Below are 19336 nucleotides of genomic sequence, written 5' to 3'. Positions count from 1 at the left end.
TTTCGCAGCATCATATGATTGCACAAAAGACACAATGTGTTCTTTGCATCGAACAGCTCTTGGCTGGTTGTAGTAAGGTGAGTGATTAGCATCGGACATGCTCAGGAAGATATACCAAAACCAGTACTTGAGCTGCCAGAGAGCAACATTCTAGAAGCAGTTTTGTGTACTATGTAATGGGAACTTTATCCAAGTTAGGATAAAAATCTCAGTGGGGAGAATAATGCATAAAAATGTTTTCTTTTCTGGAACCAAAGTAAAAGGGGCACAGAAAGACGTTAACCCATTGAAGTAAAGGTCAACATTTCCTACTTTATCTCCCTTAATTTTCCAAAAAAGAAAAAAAGAAAAAAAAAGAAAGAAATGAATTTAGAGTTATTTCAATACAAAGAGTTATCCAGCTCCGCTCCATCTCCAAGAAGCCCAAGCAAAGACGAAAAGAAGTGTTTTTCTGGAAGGAATTAAAAAAAAAAAAGTAAGGAAAAAAACCTCCCAGAATTTAATCTCTGAGCAGTATTATCTTTCTAGTAAGAGAGCCCAGATCTTGCTCCCCCATAACCTTCCAAGTTGCAGTCTGTGTTCTGTCTATCAGAAATTCCTCCTTCCCACCCACGAGTACCCTTCTGTTGTGGGAGAAGGAGGGCCTTTCCAGTCTTTGGCTTGGGGCCAAGCCAACCCTCAAACTGTGGTTTTCTCTGAGTCTCCTTACTGAAGCAAGGCTGTTTCCCACACCCAATAAAGAAGCAAAAGTCCTGTATATGTTGACCAGGTCTTGAGTGGAGGCCAGTGCTTACACAGCTCTCACATTCCCGGGACATTGACTGATGACCCTGTAGCCCCCTTCCCGGTTGTTAACCCACAAGCGCAGCGTGCTAGTGTTGTGTATCCAGCCCTCACCTTTCTTTAGGATTTATATAGAGACAACTTGATCTAATTCTTCTGTCCATTTATGAATGAATATCAGGGCAAAACAACTCACATAACCTATCGTTGATGGAATTGTAGGATCGGGGCCAATACATGCTATGAGAGGCCTGGAGAGGCTGATTTCTGCCAACAGTCGAAATAAATTCATTTATATATCTGCCTCTTAACATTGCCTCAGTACTTCCCTGGGTTTCTTCTTATCAAATTCAGTTGCCTTAATTTCATTACACTTAGCCTTGGTTTTGGTGAAATACCTGGGAACTTGTCTACATCACCGACTCTTTGGAATTTTGGAGGGTATGGAATTGTGATCATGGCCTTATCTATTCAGTGTATTAGGGTATGGTTACTGAACAGCAGCTGAGAACCTAGAAGCTTTTTTGCTGTGTTTGGAAAGACTCTGCTTTTTTGAGATGCAGTACATTTATTTAATGCTTAAACAAGGGTGACTCTGATAGATTGAGGATTATGGCTCAGCTCAGTTAAGATTCCCTTTCATTGCATCTAGCAGACTCCTCTCCCCGCCATGGCTTACCAAGTTAAAAGACTTTTTTCCCCCATATAATCAAAGAAATCTAGAGTTAGGCTCTCTTGACCTCTATGTTGTCAGGAGCCTATGCTTTCCCCGTCCTTATGCTCTGCAATCCTTAGGAAGTGACTTCCACCCGATGCTAGCTAGATACCTGTGTTCTGGGAGGGAGGAAGAACAGTAAAGAGCAAAAGTTGTGTACTAATCAGTTTCCCCCTTTAAAGAGCTGTCCTGGAAGCTGCACCTAGAAACTTCTGTTTATATCTCAGAACTATGTCACCCGGCTATTTCTAAGTACAGGAGAGGTTGGGAAATACAGTTTTTTAGCTGGGCATACATCATTGCCCAAACAAAATAAGGGCAATATTATTACGAAAAGGGAAAGAAGTGTTAGTATCCGGGCAGGTGACAGTCTTCTAAGCAATAAATTATCCTAATTGCTTTTATTTTGTTATTTGAGGTGAAAACTGACCTTATCACCACAGAACATCAATGTCTAAGGGGCTGCCACAAATTGGCATCTAAGAAGATGAATTTATTTTTGTTTGGGATCTACTAGAAGGGCTTACTTATATTTTGTGGCTAAGTATAAGTTGAACACAAATAATACACTGGGCCCTATTCACAGTCCAGAGAATGGTCCTAGTACAAGATTACATCTCTATGTAAATGTAAACTTGCCTGTTTTCTTGTTATAGGAATTTGGTAGTTGCAAAAAAAAAAAAAAAAAAGATAAGTCTTGGTTATATGAGTTTTTTTTTAATTTACATTGATGGGGTAAATATTTATTAAGCACCTTTTATGTACAAGGCCTTCTACTAGGCACTGTGAGTGAAACAAAAATTAATCAGATACCAGTCTGGCCATCACCAGTGTGCATTGTCCGGAAGGAGAGAAAAATACAGACATCGATGGCCGTAACACAAGGTAGAATGTGCTAATGTGATAAGACGCATACAAATCAATTGTTGCAAGCATTCAGAAGAGAGAAAGATCATTCCTGCCAGAGAGAAGTAAGTAAACATGACCTGGGGAACCTAAGCACATGTTTTCATTTTAAGAGTTTGCTTTCACAGCTAGTGAGCGTCCTCATAAGACTAGAAAGACATGTTGATGATGCACAAGCAGTGCCCTTCCCAGATCATTACAGAGAGGCAGCCTTGCATGTCGTACCATCCTTTGGTTCCTCGGTAAACTGACGTGGAGGTTTGGGGAGGATTGGAGCATTTGTTGAGTGTCTAGTAGGACCTTGGTGTTTGGTCTATTACAAGAATCCTTTATTGAATGCCTGGGCTGGATTTTCATACGTGATCTTCATTTAATCCTCAGTAGTCCAGCAAAGTAATTCTAATTACCTATGAGGAAGCTAAGGGTCAGAGAAGTTCAGGAACTTGAAAAGGTCACCCCGTTTGTAAGTAACAGAGCCTGCATCTGAGCCCAGGCATACTGGACTGCAAAGCCCTGCTATTTTTCCACTTAGACCTGAGTCTCTGCCTCTCACTGATGACCAAATCTGGATTTGTAGGCATAGTAAGTGTTGAACAGTGAACTCCTTTTTCAGCCCTGCATAATAGTGAGTCCTATTCCCACCTGGTTAAAACTTGAGCGTCACTTGGATACTTTGACTTGCATTCAGAGTTAATTTTGTTACCTGCTTAAATCTTAAGAGAATTGGACTTCCTTTTGCCTCTTGAATAATGTATTTTTGTAATAAATAACTACATATAGGTGGTACAAAATTCAAAAGGATACAAATGATATATAATAAACAGTTTCCCTCTCTCCTGGACCCCCAGCTAACCAGTTCTTTTCCATGGAGGTCACTAGTTTTTTTTGTATATCCTTTCAGATTTGTTCTGTGCAAATAGCAACTTTATGTGTGTGTGTTTCTGTGTGTTTGTGTATCTGTGTGTGTTGGTGTATGTGTGTGTGGTTCTGTATATTCTTTTTGCTTTTTACAAAAATAGGAACTTACTTCTGATCTTGCTGTTTTTATTAATTTTTTTTAATGTATTTAGATGTTCCAGCAAGATGTTTTAGCAAAAGAAAAACCCAGGGATCTTGAAAATATAGTTAAGTTGTCACTTTGGCAACGTGTATCAAATCGATGTTCTTTACTGATGGCAGTTCCTTTACAGCATGAAAAATCACACTCAATAAAGAATATTTTCACTTCCAAGAGCCCTTTGCTAACAATGGCTTTTCTTCCTTGGTTCCGCTTCCAATGACTTTGTCCATGCATGGCTGTTAGAGAGCTCTGCAGTCCTCATTCTGATTTCTGGTCTTCCCTAGCCTGAAGGAGGCACCTTTTTTCCCTTTCTTCCCTTCTTTATTATGAACAAAAATATTGATAGGGGCCTGAATTGGGGCACTTTCGAGCACTCTTCAATCTATGCTCATGTGTCAGGATGTAGTGGTGAAAAGAGGAACCTACAGGAGCCCTTTCCTGCCTCCCTCCCCTCCAGCTGAATGTTTCCCACAGATGTGGAGACCCTCGTGTATGGAAATGGTGCTTGAAAGGAAAGGATTTGTTTCTGAGTCTGCCTTGCTGGACTTTTTGGTTACTTGTCCTCAGAAGGCTTGCCGGAGCAGAAGCAGGGCTCCTGGGCCCTCTCAGGCCATCTAAGACCTTCCACATGTACAGACACCGTCCCCCTCCCCCAGTGCCAACCTACGGGCTCTGCCCATGGGCTTGGGTCTTCCTTTGTTCCCCTCCTTTGGGTCAGAGATGAAGGTGAGGGAAGAGCTTTTCAATTTCTGTTTTGGATGGTTTGCAGAGATGAACATCTCAGACTGTTCCATTTGAGAATGCTCTGACCCTCTTGCTCTGAAATCGTATTGCTCTTTGTCAGGCCTGTCCATGTGATACATTTCCTCCGCACGAGACTCTTTGATCCCCCTCAGACCTGTCTAGCCCAGGACCTTTGGCACATTTCCATGAAATGGGACATTCCAAGGCATGAGTATAGAAGGATTAGTTAACATTTTACTAAAGCTACCAATTTATCTTTTATATCTTAAAAAATAAAAGAGTCATAAAAAAGTCATAAAAGATAATACTAATAAAGTCTATCTAGAAGGTAAATGTTTCCTAAGAGCATCTGATCTTATTCCTTTTGGCCTTGCTGTAAGGAAATGACATTTCTCCCATGTCTCTTTAAATGTAGTGTCTACAGATGGAAATCAATTGCCAGAAATTCTTTTAATAAAAAAGACCTTTTGTGTTTTGTCAACTTCATTCTTTTTCTCTTAGTATTCACATTTAAAGCTTTCATAATGCATGGATATTGAAAGCAGTATTAATAGTATTGAATGATCAGTAACAAAATTTGCGACCCCAAAAAACCGAATTTCTATTGAGGTAAATAAGTTGTAAGGATTTTTTAAGCATGTACTTGAGAAAGCATACGTTTACATCCATATGTTTACTATAGACACGGGTTGGTGTTTGTGATATTTAGATGGTGATTTTTAGGTCTTTATTGATTTGTAGGCTTACCCTCTGAGCGAATATACCTTTGTGTTGATCTTAGATTCGTTTAGTGAGCAGTATTCAGATAGCAGTTTTTACTGTCTGTACCTTATTTTTTTGAAGATTTTATTTTTAAGTAACCTCTGCACCCAGCATGGGAGACTGGAACCTATAGCCCCTGAGATCAAGAGTCGTATGCTCTATCGACTGAGCCCACCAGGTGCCCCTGAGGGTGTTTTGAAATGTAAAGTCTTATGTCAATCTTTAGGTCCACAAGGTGTTACTGTGTCAGAAAAGTTAAAAGTTAGTAACAAGCTTGCTTGCTGGCTGGCTTTCTTTCTTTCTTTCTTTTTTTTAAAGATGGATGGTAACAGAATGCCACCTTTCTTTTCTTTGTTTTTTTAAAAAATTTTTATTTATTTATTTATGAGAGAGAGAGAGCGAGAGAGAGAGAGCATGCATGCAAACAGGCAGAGGCAGAGTGAGAAGCAGGCTCCCTGATGAGCAAGGAGCCTGATGCGGGACTTGACCCCAGGACCCCAGGACCATGACCTTAGCTGAAGGCAGCGACTTAACCGACTGAGCCACCTAGGCGCCCCAGTAACAAGCTTTCTGTTCCTCCTGTCTCCACCCTTTCTGCTCACTATGCCCTTGCCACCCTGGCTTCTTTCCACTCCTCAAATGTGTAAACCTTCTAGAAGAGTTCCAAGTTCTCCAAGTGGGCTGGTGTTGAGTCAAGCTTCCAGCCACTTCTGTTTTGTGCATTATTTCTTGTGCTTGACACCCACTAGGAGACATTCGTTAAATATTTGTTAACAATGAAGGAAACGCAGGCTGAGAGAGACCAAATGCTTTTCTGATTTCTGGAGCTGGAAAATACACAGTATCCAGATACCCTGATTCCTAGCTCAGTGTACTCTCAACAAGATGTCTCCATTTTATGCTTCCAGAGATTTCCCTTCTCTGAGCGTGGCCCTGCACTGGCCTCATTAGAGAAGTTTTCCCTCAAAAATTACCTGAAAGGTTTCCCTTTTCCTTTTGTCCCACTTGAGGATTACAAGCCAGATGTTCATTTATAGCAGATGGGTTATAAAGGGCATCTCCATTGCCTGTCTTTTTTTCTTTTTCTTGTAGGCCATCTTTGGCAGTCACACACTCTCTAACTCCAATTTATGGACAATAAATACTGGTGCAGCTTACAGAATTTCAAGTGCCACAGGTAGTGGCCAGAAGCCAACCCCTCTGCCCCAGAAAGTGGTGCCGCCTCCAAGTTCTTCCTCATCGCTGACCCCCAAGCCCCCAGCCAATCATAAACAAGTCCTCAGAAAGACCACATCCCAGAGGGCCTCCAAGTAAGTTTTCCTTAATCTTCTTTTTGGTTTCTCCTGGGTTGTGTCAATTCTGTGCTAAGAGTACTCTTTATTTATGAGGATCTCAAAAGTGTTTGTACTGAAATGTTGAAGACCAGGAGCCTGTGATGGGGACTGAAAGCTAACTCTGGTTCTCAGCATGGGCTGCAGGTCAGAATGTGTACCTTGTGGGAGGGGCAGGTGCGGCTCTTAGCTTCCCTGGGGATTGTGATGAGAGCTGATGCAGGTTCAAGGTCATTGCTAAGTCTTCCAGCCTCTGACAGGAACTGAGATCAGACAGTGTACCAGGTAATGGTGCTGAGCTGTGGGCTTGGAGAAAGGAAAGGAAGGCTTCTTCCTGATGTATTCTATTCTTGGTCTTTCTACAGAGTCTGATCTCTTCAGTTTCCTGTAAAATTCAGTACTACCCCCCCTAACCCTTGTTTGTTGTTTACTTCTAGGCATTTGGATGGGAAGACATTGGAATGGGATTTCAAACTGGGGTTGAGGGGGTGGTAGTTAACTTCATTGACATTAGTATACAGGCTCTGTGGAGCAATGTGTTTCTAATACCTTTTATAGTCTGCCCATTTTACCTCAAAAAGACACTTCCATGCCCAAATCAAATTTTTTCACATTCCATCCTTCACTGTTGCCAGCCATATTTTAGCTAATGAACCAATCGTAGACTAATAAAGAGTATTAGTTCTAATAGCCCTTCTCCATTTAAAATTGGGGAACTTTTCAAGGATGCCTTTAAAAGGCAGGTGTTCCCTATTGGATAAATACCTAGAGGGGGTTTGTATCTTTCTCTTGCCCTCATTAAGGTTCCTCGTTCATGTGTCCTTCGCAAAATCAATTTTAGTTATAAGAACGAATCCTAGGTCGCAGAAAAAGCAGTTCCTCTTTTTTCCCCTTGGACTGTGAATCAAATTCTGGATTTGGATGGAAACCAGCCCCTCGTGGCTGTTTTAATTATACTGCTGCCATTATTCATTTATCCAACAAATATTTACTCTGTGCCTACTAAGGGCCAAGTGCCATCGTAGGAAGAGTTGGCATTGTAATGACTTTACAGAGCTCTCTGGAGCAATAGAGAAGGGCAGTCGGAAGGGGGGCAGTTTGTGGTCAAAGGCCAGGAGCACAGTAAGAAGGATGCTGTATGGCTCCTCAGCCTGGCAGGAGTAGAGGCGAGTCTTTAAAGGTTCAGCCTCTGGAGCCAGACTGCCTGTGCTCACACCCTCCCTCCACAGTTTACTACCTGGAGACCTCTGGCAAGTTGCAAGGTCCTTAATCTGTTAGCCTCACTGTCCACAGTTCTGAAGCAGGGATAGTAAAGAGTGCCTGCCTCATAGGGCATTGCTAACTATTCGCAGAGTTAATCCACGGAAAGTACACAGAACAAGACCTAGGACACGGAAGAACTCAGTGAGCCGTAGTTGCCATCATAAGCATTCGAAAACCATGCTCCTTTTCACAGGTTCATAAGCCCACAGTTAGTAGGAAAATCCGTGAGTCAGATACGAATGTTGAATTTGCCAGTGCACTCCCTGTTTGTGGCTCCTCTAAGTACTGCCAGTAGCCCGAGATGGCCCACGGTGGCCTGTATAGCTGGCTGGTCTGCCATGGGGGGGCGGGGGGGTACGTGGGCTCTGTCAGCAGGCAGCAGCCCTGGACGTTTGAAGATGCCGTCCACCGCCCTGAACTCATTGCTGGCAAGGGAACTCTTCAGCCCTTAGAGATGGAATTGCAGCTCTATGGACAAACTTTGCTGCATTTTTGTGGTTTCTTCTCTCTGACAGGCAGGAGTGTGGGAAAACCGGAAACAGCTCAGCACCAAAAATGCACAGAAGGGGGGAAAAAAGCAAGATTTCTTCAGAATTGAAGAAATACAATCCAAGTATCAAAAGGCATGCTGTAAGGCGTTGTTCCAGGAAATAGTTTCCAATTTGCCTTTAAAATTCTAACACAAGTCTCCGAAGCTAAATAAGTTAGTACTAATGGAGACCTTACCATTTCTCTCACTTACATGTAAAATGTAGAGTTGCCAGGGCCCCCCTGTTTTTAATAATCTTCAGACTTTCAGGAAAAGGAATAACATTGTTATCTGACCCGACTCAATGGAAAGTTCCTTCTAGAAAGTATTCAGGTAAAAAAAAAATCACCTTTTTATTTTATAGTAATTTCAGATTTACAGAAAAGTTGTACAGACAGTACACATGAGGGTAAGAACACCCAGTTCTCCCCATTGTTAACATCCTGTATCACCATGTACATTTGAAGAAGGTGCCTGAGAAACCGTCATTCGTACATTATTATGAACTAGAAATGCCATACTTTATTTGGATTGATGAAGTTATTTTTAATCTAGAGAAAACTTTCATGGCCCCTGAAATTAGGATCCTTGAGTATCAGCCGATTTCTTCTTATTGTTCTAAAGTAATTCATTCTCCTTGCCAGCCTAGCAAATTACTTAACATTTGTGTGACTTCATTTCCTACTTAAAATAGGGATAATAATAGTACCTGTCTCATGGGGTTATTAAGAGAAATAAATGAATTAATGTGAGGCACAGACACGGTGCCTGGTACATTAAATGTGCTGATTAGCATTCGCCATTATACCATGTCATTCTTAGGTTCATACTAAGATGGCATTTCGAGAAATTTTCAGGTAACTTTTTACTCTTTTCCTGCAAGATATTTTGCTTCATTTGCTGGAAGCTCATTTCAGCCTTTATTCTGGCTCGGTTCAGATTAATCAGGAACCCTCAGTTATGAGTGGTGATATTGAGTCACACTCAGGAATGCCATAGTTGCCCCAAGAGACACAACTAATGAGAAGTTGTAATGAGCTATTGACCGTGCCAAGCCCTGTGTTTTGGGGTTGAACTTCAAACTTCTCCTAGCACAGAAGTTGGCATTGGACAAATATAGAAGCAATTTCCAAGAGCATCAAAGTTTCCACATCCTAGAGGGTTGAGTTTAGAGAACAATAGAACATAAAAGATGGAATGTCATTTGGATGTTGGTGCAAAGGGAGTTGGGAATCAGAACAGTGGGGTCCTATTTCTTTATGATAATATTCAAGTGACTTTCCCTCTAAAGACTTCAGTTTCCCATCTGTAAAACAAAACCACTGTCCCCACTGAATAATTAACCAAAATAACTTGTTTTCTGTCTGTTCTGTTGAAAGCTTTTTTGAGCACATTCGTTTTTTCATCCTGTTGCTTTACAGCCATTTCCTTGTCCCCACTTGGCCCAGAAGTTCTTTGTCGTAGTTCTCAGATCTACGTATTTGTACTACAGGATGACAGGCTAGGATCAGCGACATGCATCTGAACTGCATCTTCCATGTAAATGACCTTTTTCTCAGAGCAAGAATCGTGCTTTCCAGGAAACATAGGGAAAGAAACCTGCGGAGATTAAAGTTTGCCAGGGACATGGGTGAAATTCACAGACTAGCCATGACAGGGAAGGGCAGAGTCAAAGCTGTGGTGCCTGGGGCCGCTCTGAAGAAAGAAAGGTCCGAAAGAAACCCCAGACTTAACTACAGTGCTCTTCTTTAAATAGCTGGGGTTACCTTTCCTTGCCCAAGTTGTAGGATGTTCTGCACCAGGGTGACCTCAGCAGAAATTGAAGGTAACTGCCTGTTCTGTGTCAGGACCCAGGACAGAGGTGTTTGTTAATGGCTGCTGGGCATCAGGAAGGGAGGAGGGCGGCCAGGAGCCCAGCAACAGCGGGGACACCGGGACTCATTTGTGGGAAAGGATTGCTGACGGGAGCAATATGATGAACGATGCAAAGATTCTCAGAGATTAAGTTCAGACAGATAAAAAATGGGGATCGGGTTTTTTAAAAATGCACTCTGTTTTTTTAACAGAAGCATCATTAATGTGAGAGAAAGGGATCAGGAGTTGAAACGGTCCAAAAGTTAGGTTTTGATGTGAGGATACAAGGTGTCGTATTGTAGCAACCATCTTCTGTCAGTCTTTCAGCCTTTTTTATTATGTGCAGTTTCAAGAAATATGATCGAATCTGTGGCATTTCCATCTTAAAGACAGGATTCTCTAAATTATGCATTTTCAAAATACGTATTATAGACTTTTAGTGCTGAAAGATAAAAGACTGCAGGGTAGTGAAAGGCTATGAGTGGTCCACAGGTGGTCCTGGCAGAGCCAAAGCCAAATCTGAGTCGCCTACTGTGCTAACCCCAGACTCTTCCCAATAGACCACTAATTTCAAAGGCCCCCCGCCAACCCGTTCAGATCCATTCTGTGCAGCAAATGACAAGTTAATCATCCTAAAATATTGCCTCCGGGAAAATGCAATGTAAGCACTTAAGAGCACGCTCCCGTCCCTTTCCACACCAGTTTTACTACTTAAGTGGCCACTGAAATACTCAAAATGGGGAAGAATTATTGTCACTTTCCTACTGCAGTGTTGGGAGAATTTCTTTTAGATGTAGCCCGGGAAGGATTGGATTAAAGAACAATACTGAAGGCTTTCATATACTGCCTTCCTATGAGAGTGAAGTCTAGAAAATGAATGGAATATACAAGACAACATCCTCTCACTCTAAGGGGAAGGGCCTGGAAGTACGAAGAGGGCTCAGGAGCTAGTCAAGGGGTGACTTAGACTCTTTCCTCTCTCAGCCTTCAGCATTTGGACTTCAGCGGTAGCATTAGGATATCTCAGGGTTTTGCTTTTGGCGTGGATGATGACATTGGTCAGAGAGCTGGGTGCTAGGAACTACACGGAACCAGAAGTTCTGCTGGCATGTGTGTGGTCCAGTGAGGAGGAGAAGTATGTGAGAGTCATGGAATGGTGGGTCTTCCTTTGGTGATTCATACTTGGGTAATTTACATTAAAATCTTACTTCTCCTCCCTGCAACTGGGATGTTAAAATGGTAATATAACTGGGGCAGCTGGGTGGTTCAGTGGGTAAGCATCTGCCTTTGTCCTGGGATCAAGCCCCATGTTGGGCTCCCTGCTCAGTGCAGAGCCCGCTTCTCCCTCTCTTCACTGCTCCTGCTCTCTGCCACTGTCTCCGTCTCTAGCCATCTCTCTCTCAAATACATAAATGAAATCTTTAAAAAACAAAATGGTAATATAACTGTTGGATATTTCCCATGTCTCACTTTCCTCTCTTATCTGAGTAGGAAAATCCCTTTTTAAAAGATATGGGCAGGATCTTATGGGTTTTATAGAATCCGTATCAGTTCCTCCATGATCATGAGTCTTTAATGGCAAACTTAGATGTTCCTTTCTGAGGACGAGCAAATATTTAAATAAGTGGGGCCTAGGAATAGATGATATCGCTTAAAAGAAAGCTCAGGAGAGGACTCAGGGGAGCTGCCAGCCTCTGAAATAAATTCAAGCAAGTGAGAGAACAACATTTTAGAAAATCCCTAATGTGTATTCTTGAAAATTTTAAGTATAGACCACATTGATGTGTAGAGCTTTAAAAAAGCCATCTCACGTAGAGACTAAGTAGTCTATGGTCAGGGAGAATATGAAAACTACCTAAGTGAAAAATTGGGCTAAACACGATAAATTGGGCACTGCAGAAAATTGAGTTAGTGAAATAGAGGACAGACTTCAAAAATTCCTTCAGAATTCTGAGGACAAAGTATATAAAGTTAGAAATGTTGACAAAAGGTGGATTCACCCTAAGATAATGAATTCCAGAAAGGGAATAGAAGTACTAGTCATTATTCCCAGCAAAATAGAGCTAACTTAAGGACATGAAAGGTTTTGAACAGTATAATAATTAGTGAGATTAAATTAATAGATATAGTTTTGTGCCCTGCAGAGCTCCCATGGAATATTTTTCAAAACTAGAATATTTTAATTAAAGCCTCAAAAATTGGTAATTATGTAGGGTGATAATATAGAATTACATCATTCTCAAACCACTTTACAATAAAATGAGATATTAAAAGTCTGGATAGAATGCCCAAATAATTTTGGAATTTTTAAACATTCTTTTAAGTAACTTAGATCAGAATGTTATTGCAAACTATATTAAAAGTAAGAATTATACACATCAGACAAGACAACGATGCCTTCTTTTGCCATTTTAATTTAACATAGTGTTGGAAATTCCAAACAAAGCAGTTAGGCAAGAAAATGAAATAAAAAGCATACAAATTGGAAAGGAAGAAATTAAACTATCACAATGTGCAACTGATTTGATATTATATATAGAAAATATGTAATGTTTTCTAAAGACTCCACCACAAAACTGTTATAACTAATAAATGAATCAGTTAAGTTTCAAGATACAAAATCAATATACAGGGGCACCTGGGTGGCTTAGTGGGTTATGCCTCTGCCTTCAGCTCAGGTCATGATCTCAGGATCTTAGGACTGAGCCCCGCATCGGGCTCTCTGCTCAGCAGGGAGCCTGCTTCCCCCTCTCTCTGCCTGCCTCTCTGCCTACTTGTGATCTCTGTCTCTCAAATAAGTCAATAAAATCTTTAAAAACAAAACAAAACAAACCAATATATAAGATCAGTTGCATTTCTATACACTGACAGCAGACCTTCAGAAAGAGAAATTAAGAAACAATGTAATTGCATCAAAAGGAATAAAAAATACCTGGAAATAAATTTAACCAAGGAGGTGAAAGTTCTATACACTGAACTCTGTAAGACATTCATGAAAGAAATTAAAGAAGATGCAAAAATAAAGTTATTCTGTGTTCATGGATTGGAAGGATTAATAGTGAATAGTACACAAGACAATCTACAGATTCAGTGTAATCCGTATCAAAATGAAAAGGTCACCTGTCAGATGGGAGAAGATATTTGCAAATCATATATCTGATAAGGGGTTAATATCCAAAATATATGAAGAACTCATACAACTCAGTAGCAAGAACAAACAATCCAATTAAAAATGGCAGAAGAACCAAAAAGACATTTTTCCAACGAAGACATACAAATGGCCAACAGGTACCTGGAAAGTGCTCAACATTATAATGACATTATAACATTATAATCATCAGGGAAAGGCGGATCAAACCTACAAAGAGATATCACCTCACTGTCATCAGAAAGATAAGAGGTAAGTGTTAGCAAGGATATGTACTGTTGGTAGGAATATAAATTGGTGTGGCCACTATAAAAAACAGTATGGCAGTTTCTCAGAAAAAGAAAAAATAAAGCTATCATATGATTCAGAATCCCACTTCTGGATATGCCTCTGAAGGAAATGAAAATAGGATGTTGAAGAGATACCTGCACTCCCATGTACATTGCAGCATTATTCACAATAGCCAAGATAGCGTAAGAATCTCTGTGTCCATCAGTGGATGAATGGATAAAGAAGATGTTACACACACACACACACACACACACACACACACAAGGATTACTGAACCATGAGAAAGAAGGAAATCCTGCCATTTGTGACAACAGGATGGACTTTGAGGGCATTAAGCTAAGTGAAGTGAGAGAGACAGCGAAAGACAAAAACTGCATGGTATCACTTAAATGTGGAGTTGGGGGGAAAAAAAAAAAACTCAGACTTATACAAACGGAGTAGGAAAGTGGTTGCCGGAGCGGGGTGGGGAAACAGGGAGGGGTACAGACTGCCAGCTACAGAGGATCTGAGGATCTGTGTAAAATGTGGTGACTATGGTTTATGACACTGTATTGTATAATTAAAATTTGCTAAGAGAGTGGAGCTTAAATCTTCTCACCAAATAAAGAAGGTGAGCAAGGGATAGATATGTTACATAGCTAGAAAGTGGGTGGGGATCCTTTCACAATGTGTATGTATGTCAAATCACTACAATAGATAATTGAAATATCTTACAATTTTATGTCAATTATACCTCAATAAAGCTGAAATATTTTTAAAAATAATAAAAAGAACTGTATTTATCAAAACTTACATTTGAAATATAGTCAAAGATATACTCAAAGGTAAGTTCATAATCTTGGTTATTTTCATTGTTACAGTGTAGGAAGATTGAAAAGAAATTAACCAGGATATAAATGGCAGATTAGCTTCAACTGATACACTGGCGGCAGCTGATTATCTAGAGTGTCTTGTTGACATGAATTATTAGCACTTCTCCGAGCCCAGCAAGAAAGAGTGCTTTGATAGATTAGTAATGTCTGCCACAGACAGGGAGTATGAGTAATGAATATGCACACCACATGTTTGTCATACCTGAACTAAAGGATTCCTTTCTTGATGTTAGAAAAGGGTGAATAAAACAAAACTAAGAAAAACAGGTCAAAGGAAATAAGAAAAGGAATATAAATAAAGTGAAAAGCAATAAAAAGTTAAATTCAGAACCTTATTTAGTTTGGGGTAGAGCAAACAGGGAAAGAGAAAATAAACTTAGCTCTGCCATAAAAAGAAGAGAACTAAAAATAACAAAAAGGTTTTTAAAGTAGATACAGGGTTGGGGTGCCTGGGTGGCACAGTTATTTAAGCATCTGGCCCTTTGTGTGAGCTCAGATAATGATCTCAGGGGTTGTAAGATAAAACCCCATATTGGGCCCCACGCTCCGCACAAAGTGTGCTGGGGATTCTCTCTCCCTCTCTCTCTACCCCTCCCTCCCATTCTCTCTCTGTCAAATAAATAAATCTTTTTTTTAAAATGAAAGTAGGGGCACCTGGGTGGCTCAGTTGTTAAACGTCTGCCTTTGGCTCAGATCATGATCTCAGGGTCCTGGGATTGACCCTCACATTGGGCTCCCTCTCCCACTCTGCTTTTGTTCCCTCTCTCACTGTGTGTCCCTCTATGAAAAAATAAATAAATAAAATCTTAAGTTTAAAATTTTTAATTTAAAAAAATTTAAAAATGAAAGCTATAGGGGAGACTAAAAAACTATAAGAATACTGCATAATTAAATGCTGCTAAATTTAAAAAACTGGATGTAAGTTTTTTTCAAATATTTTCAAATATATTAACTATTCAAGATTGGTTTTTGTAGAACCCCCCAAGTAGAACAAGGTAGAAATCTTTAAACTATCTGAATTTGTTCTTTAAAAAATAGGGTACATGGGTAGGCCTAGGAGGCAATTTAAAATATCATCTCTAAAATAGTTCTTTGAAACTTTTTTTCCAAAATCTTTGGAGACTTCCAAGTGGCTACAGGATAAAGTTGAGTCCTCACTCTGACACGAAAGCCTTCAGCAATATGTCCTCTGTGTGTCTGTAGCCTTCCCTGTACTATTTTACAGTCTGCTCTACACCCATGCTTCTATTTATTGTTCCCACATGCTCATGTTGTTTCCCCCTCTCCTTTGTGCCCTTTGCCCTCTTTTTTTTTTTTTAAGATTTTATTTATTTGTCAGAGAAAGACAACTATCATATGATCTCCCTGATATGAGGAAGTGGAGATGCAACATGGGGGTTAAGGGGGTAGGAGAAGAATGAATGAAACAAGATGGGATTGGCAGGGAGACAAACCATAAGTGACTCTTAATCTCACAAAACAAACTGAGGGTTGCTGGGGGCGGGGGGAGGGAGAGGGGGGTGGGGTTATGGACATTGGGGAGGGTATGTGCTATGGTGAGTGCTGGGAAGTGTGTAAACCTGGTGATTCACAGACCTGTACCCCTGGGGATAAAAATACATTATATTTTATAAAAAATTAAAAAAAAATAAATTTAAAAAAAAAGATTTTATTTATTTGACAGAGAGAGACACCGAGACACAGGGAACACAAGCAGGGGGAATGGGAGAGGGAGAAGCAGGCTTCCAGCCGAGCAGGGAGCCTGTTGTGGGGCTCGATTCCAGGACCCTGGGATCATGACCTGAACCGAAGGCAGATGCTTAACAAGTGAGCCACCCAGGCGCCCCACCCTTTGCCCTCTTGAATCTAAGTCCTGTGTTTTATTCAAGATCAGGTTTTAATTTATCACGTTGATCCAGCTTTTCCAAGTGCCTCAGCTAACTCTATCATCTACCTCCTTGTCTGATTTTTCCTTTTTATATGTGCTCTTCTCCCCATAATTCTCTAGGATAGATACCTTGTCTTTACCCTTTATCACACATATCTTGAATGTCCATTGTGTTGGGCGTTGCTCTAAATATTGCTGATAAGACCAGTGGACAGCACAGATACAAGCCTAGTTTCCAGGAAGTTTATTTTTAAGAGAGGGGAGAGAAGTGTATATTCCTCAGTCCCTGGGCTGGCTTCTATTCATGATGACCTCTCAGGCAGTGGTGGTAGAGGGGGCCGTGGTGAAGACGGAGACGTGCCAGAAGTGGTGATGGTGCAGTATTGTGTATCAGGGTGTATGTGTCAGGGATCACCAAATAGCAATGACCTCATCAGTAATTATTTATACCACGTAGGGTAGTAGTGTACAGGAGGCAGGAGAGCACAGTTGTTAACAGCCCAGGATTTCTAATTAAATTTGAATCCTGGCTCCTTTGTCAGTTGGCTGTTATTTGGGGCTACCTCTAAGCCTCTGTTTCATTATCTGTAAAATACTACCTACATCATGGAGTGGTTCTTAGGGTTAAATGAAACCATGTATTTCCCTGACATACATCAGTGTCCAATGCATGTGTGTTGGTATAGTTATAATTTCTGCTGCTGCTGTTGTTCCCTATTTAAAAAGATGGCATTTTCGTTGTTATTATGCTGATATTCCTAAGTGTGGTTTGCCTCTAACTGACAAGGCTGTGGAAATTCAAATGCATTCTGAGATCCTGAACACTAATAACTCTAATGACTATTGAAGGCAAGGGCTTAGCTTCAAATAAAACAAAAGACTAAATTTGGACGTACCGACTTCCAGTCAAGTTGTCTCCACAGTTTACACTTAATGCCTTCCCTCTGCTTCAAATACATAGCAGTGATTTAAAAAAAAAAAAAAAAAAAGAAAAAAAAAAAAAAAAAAAAAAAAAACAGAAGGGTCTAACTGAGCTTCAGAACAAGGGAAACATCTCCTTGGTCCCCAAATGGACAGAAATAACTGAGAATCAGTGAATGATGTTGAAACAACAAGCTTTCTGAGCTCTGCTTTAGAAGCAGGTAGTGACAGCCTAGACAGAGTTCAGCTCAAGTGGCATGTCAGGGCCTGAAAGTGCCCTATGCAAGAGGAAAGACTTAAGAAACCGAGCTCATTAATTGAAAATAAAACAGTAATTTTTCAGCTGGGGAAGATGTTGCCCCCAGAGGATGTCTAGCCATGTCTGGAGTAATTTTTTTGTTATCATAGTTGAGTAGGGGTGGGGAGTTCCTATTGGAATCTAATGAGTAGCGTCTAGGAATTTGCTGGTAAGCGTCCTGCAAAGCACAAGACAGTTCCCCACAAAAAAGAATTATCCAGTCCAAAATGTCAATAGTACCAAGGTTAAAAATCCCGAGCTAAGGAATGCAGCGGGCTCTCCTCATCAGAGACTTGATAAAACTGGTGTGGACCCACAGCCTGAGGGTACAGCTATTCATGTCCCAGAATTCACCTGGATTCCTAAGTATGACCGAGGCAAGGGCACTGAAATACCAGTATAAAGTCTGGTTCTTGACTGGGGTAAGAAGGCTGGGTCGAAGCCACTGTTAGACCTTCAGACAGGAAGGGCTGAGCAAGTACAGAGACAAGAGGGGAGGTGATTACTATTCAGAATGAGCCTGCAAACCAAAATTGCAAAACACGTGAATAAATCTGAATCTAAGAAAGATTGCCAACAAAGTCAACAAGTGGAACATGAATTCCTTATGAATGAAATTAATATTTTTAAACAGCCAGACATATTAGATCTGCTACCTGATAGGATTATCCTTTTGAATATGACATGTAACTCTGATCATAGTATCAGAAGGGAGAACTGAGGGAGAGGTAGACAAGTTGCATTTTAATAAATAATAACTGAGACTTCTCTGGAATTGAAGAAATAAATGTAAATGTCCTCAGCTGAAAAATTCACCCCATGTACCAAAACAAATGCACATCTAGACACATCAGAGTGAAACTTCAGAACACTGAGCATAAAGGGAAGCCTTACCTACTGTTTGATAGAAAATTCACAAAGGAACCCAGAATACTGGCATTCTCCTTTTAAGCAATAATAGATGGTAGAAGACAAGAGCTAATAGCTTCAGAGTGTTGGGGTAAAGTAACTTTCAGTCTAGAAGTTTATACCCAGCTAAACTGTCATTTAAGAAACCCACCAAAGTACACAGGCAATTTGAGATATTCAAAGTCTAAGATGATGTACCACCTATGACCTTCACTGAAAGACTGGGTGAGGACTGGATAGGATAAAAGTGAACACAGAGTGGGGGATAACATGAAGGCAGTGACATGCAAAACTTTTATTAAATGATAATAAATGTTAATGACTATACACATCATTGGTGTTTTGAAAAACTAAAATATGTTTAAGACAAAGACAAGATTAAGGGACAAGGGGATTCAGTGGATAGTGAAAATAATAACAGTTCTAAGGGCAAGACAGAACTATTGAAGGAAAAAAGGTAGAAAAAAAGCTAAATTTTACACTTAGAAAAAAACAGCTAAATAATTGACATACAATCTGTAGCATTTTTTTTAAGATTTTAGTTATTTATTTGACAGAGAGATCACAAGTAGGCAGAGAGGCAGGTAGAGAGGCGGGGGGAAGCAGGCTCTCCGCTGAACAGAGAATCCAGTGCAGGGCTCCATCCCAGGACCCTGAGATCATGACCTGAGCCGAAGGCAGAGGCTTAACCCACTGAGCCACCCAGGCGCCCCACAATCTGTAGCTTTTAAAACAACAGAGGGACTGAGGAGAGAATGGAGAAACTTTGAATCCAGTGGAAGGCAGGAAAAGAAAATAAAAAAGCGAAGAAAAAGGGTGATAAGTGGAAAATAAAAACTAAGATAGTAGAGATAAATCCAATTATATGAGTAGTCACAGTAAGTATTAACAGGATTATACTCTTCTATTGAAAGGTTAGATTATGAAATTGCATTTTTAAACATGTTCAGTTATAGCCGGCTTGCAAGAGAAATACCTAAAGTAAAATCACACAGTGCAGAGGGTGAGAAGAAGGTAAGCCATATAGTAATTAGAAGGAACATGAGTATAGCAATAGATAAA

The 19336-nt window shown here is 40.4% G+C and overlaps 1 protein-coding gene across 17 annotated transcripts in view; it reads left to right on the top strand.

Annotated features, from left to right (window-relative positions):
* Nucleotides 1-19336, top strand: part of TTLL5 (tubulin tyrosine ligase like 5) — a 281253-nt gene that overhangs the window by 206565 nt on the left and 55352 nt on the right. For 16 of the 17 annotated variants that reach the window (XR_009399190.1, XR_009399191.1, XR_009399192.1 and 13 more), the window contains one exon: nt 6063-6280. Coding sequence is in view for 14 of the 17 variants with exons in the window: in XM_059373692.1 (XP_059229675.1) it covers nt 6063-6280 (218 nt within the window). In the remaining 3 variants the exon portion in view is untranslated. Of the gene's footprint in view, nt 1-6062; nt 6285-19336 lie in introns of those variants that run through there. The other variant, XM_059373699.1, reaches the window with a different exon arrangement.

This window comes from Mustela nigripes, chromosome 13 (assembly GCF_022355385.1).
Source record: "Mustela nigripes isolate SB6536 chromosome 13, MUSNIG.SB6536, whole genome shotgun sequence".
Lineage (NCBI taxonomy): Eukaryota > Metazoa > Chordata > Mammalia > Carnivora > Mustelidae > Mustela > Mustela nigripes.
The sequence above is the reverse complement of the archived record's forward strand: the minus strand, read 5'-3'. Positions and strand labels throughout refer to the sequence as shown.